Raw genomic sequence first — 3,093 nt, 5'->3', positions numbered from 1 at the left:
ATATATATATATATATATATATATATTGGCCAAACAGGAATGTCACTCCGTTGAAGAACCACTCTTCACAAACAACAAATCCACCACCCACAATACAGACAGATACAGGTCAGTGAACACATAGAAAGGTGTGCTAGGAACCTTTATCCTAATTTTCCCCTTCTATCAATGTTCATAGAACACCTTAGTACAGCATAGAATGAATAAAGAGACATCTTTCATCAATAAATATCTTCCACAACTCAATATGAACACATAACATAATACAGCCACCACCACCACCAACAACAACAACAACAACGATAACAGTAAGTAAGGGCCTTATTTGAACTTTAAGCCAAGTCTTCCTGTTTGTGTTTTGTTGCAGGGTTTGGCTCCCTTGTGGTGGAACACTTACGTGAGGCTTACCCCTCCTCTTATATATTGTCCTGCGCCATTGCTCCTTTTGCCAGTGGAGAGAGCCCTTTGCAGCATTATAACAGTATGCTGTCCCTGTCATGGTTACACAGGTAAGTGAAGGTGGCCATTTTTCTCTGCCTGTCTCAATGCTTCCACAGAAACTGCTTGGGTTACTGGACTCTACAAATATACCTCGGACTATGTAGATTTCGAGAACATAAGAATTTGCTCTCACACACACACACTCACACACAAACACACATGCTCTCACACACACATATATGCACACACACACATGCATGCACATACACACATACACACACTCTCACACCCACCCACACACATGCTCTCACACACAAACACACACATACACACTCACACACACCCACACACACATGCTCTCTCACACATACACACACACATACACACACACAGACACTCACACATGCATAACATTATTTATTTCATTCCATAGGTTTGCTGATGGAATAGTCATGCTTCCCAACGATGCCTTTCACCAGACATTGCTTCAGGAAAATGGTAAAAGAACGAATGGCACAAAGCTCTCTCTTTGGGACATAAACCATTCAATGAGTCAAGCCTTGGCCGGGGTTCTCTACCTTACTGACAGTCTTTTATTCGAGAGGTACGTATATATTTTCAAACTGTCATACCAACACTCTTTGATCTAAAAAATAAGTCTCTGGGACATTACTGTCTTGAGCCCCGAGACCCATAGGGTCAAGTACCTGGTTTCCATCTCATAGAAATGACCAGGATTGCAAGATTCCCTTGAAGGGAATGCCAGTCCAGCAGAGGGTTAGCCCTTTACAGATGAACTGACTGGAGTAACGTGAAATGAAGTGTCTTGCTTAAGAATGGAATGCACCACCCAACCCGATAATTGAAACTGCAATCTTGTGACTGGTAGTCAATTCCCTGACCACTATGTTACATCTTATTTCAAAAATGATTATGTATTTTTTCAAATTGTGCTATTAGCTCCGTGCAAAGAATAGATGGGAAGCAATGGGCCTTCCTGTAGAGATAAGTGTCAGAGGATTTGCTGGAGCCAGATTTCACTCAATGTGCAAGAGTCTTAGACTAGCTGCAAAGGAAACAAAAGAAGCTGCTAGAAAATTGTCAAAAGCTGCTGAGAAAGCAAGTCATTACATCCAGAGAAAGTATTGAGGAGGACAGAAACATCTGGCCCAGAGTCACGATGTCTAACTCAACAAAGCCCATGCTGTTGTGTGTGAGTCTTGTCACCTAAATCAGTTGGCAGCCCCTGGTAGCTCTGGTGTTGCAGTGAAAAGGGCCAAAACTCCCAAAGAGCTGCTTCACCGCCTGATGAAACATCAACTCCTGTATTTAGAGCTGGTGTGCAACAGTACTCTCAACACCCAAGTGTTTGCCCTAAATGTTTTGAAAGCTATCCTTTATTATGTGCCCATGTGGTAGGTTCATATCATGTTGCTGTTACTGAGCTGTGTTGATGGTGAAGGTATACAGGGTGAGTCTAGCTCTCAATAAATACTGTGGGAAGCGGTAGAAGGTAACATTCTAGAAAATGAATGGAGTTATTGAGATGTAATAATTTATTGTTATTAAAACTGTTAACATATTTTGTTTAATTTAAAATTAATATCTTCAATTTGTGAATCTCTTTTCTTGAAGAGTTTTAAAGCATGACTTGGCAAATTGAGAAATCAATGTTGTTATTATAATATTAATCAATATCATTAATATAAAGAAATCGATATTGCTATTCATTTATTAATGGCTAGTCGTGCTGCAGAATCAAGAATCAAACCAATTTATAAAACCATTCCTCTATAAATGGTAAGAAACCATTATCATGGTTGACTTCCGAAATGACAACAACCTCTGGCTATCTGGTGCTGTTATTCTAAATTTTCCATTGTTCAAGAAGTTTCTTTTTTAAAATGTGTTTATCACATAAATAAAGCGGTTACGGTGAGGGCACATGGTTTAGTGGTTTGAGTTTTCAGCTCACAATCGTAAGGTTGTGAGTTCAATACCCTGTAGTGTTTTGTCCTTGTGTAAGACACTTTATTTCACTTCATATCACGTTGCTCCAGTCCACTCAGCTGACAAAAGCAAGTTATATCAGGGGGCCAACCTTGTCACATTCTGGATCTTTATCCTTTTCTACTCTAGGCATAAGGCCTGAAATTTTGGGGGAGGCGGCAGTCGATTAGATCGACCCCAGTATGCAACTGGTACTTAATTTATCAACCCCCAAAGGATGAAAGGCAAAGTCAACCTCATATCTATTAAATATTTTTTTCTACACTAGGCACAAGGCTTGAAATTTTTGGAGAGGGGACCAGTCAATTGGATCGACCCCAATATGCATCTGGTACTTAATTTATCGACCCTGAAAGGATGAAAGGCAAAGTTGACCTCGGTGGAATTTGAACTCAGAATATAAAGATGAAATGCTACTAAGCATTTCGCCTGGTGTGCTAATGTTTCTGCCAGCTATTGCCTTAAGTAACACCTTCGATCTATAAGTTCGATCTATTTATATAAATATCAATATATTTATACTTAAATATTCATTGTCTGGTAATCTTCAGTCTTTGCCTTCTTTCTGTTTACACACACACACACACACATTTTTTTAATATCAAACCTTAAGGTGTTATATTTAGTTTATTTATCCATATA

General features: G+C 39.2%; 1 protein-coding gene across 1 annotated transcript in view; it reads left to right on the top strand.

The window, feature by feature from the left end:
- Window positions 1-3,093, top strand: part of LOC106882959 (tubulin delta chain) — a 19,721-nt gene that overhangs the window by 10,038 nt on the left and 6,590 nt on the right. Inside the window, exons 6-7 of the mRNA XM_052974708.1 lie at window positions 368-509; window positions 875-1,045. Of these exons, the coding sequence (XP_052830668.1) occupies window positions 368-509; window positions 875-1,045 (313 nt within the window). The remainder of the gene's footprint in view (window positions 1-367; window positions 510-874; window positions 1,046-3,093) is intronic.

This window comes from Octopus bimaculoides, chromosome 19, assembly GCF_001194135.2.
Source record: "Octopus bimaculoides isolate UCB-OBI-ISO-001 chromosome 19, ASM119413v2, whole genome shotgun sequence".
NCBI lineage: Eukaryota > Metazoa > Mollusca > Cephalopoda > Octopoda > Octopodidae > Octopus > Octopus bimaculoides.
Note: the sequence above shows the minus strand (reverse complement) of the source record. Positions and strands in the feature narration are given on the sequence as shown.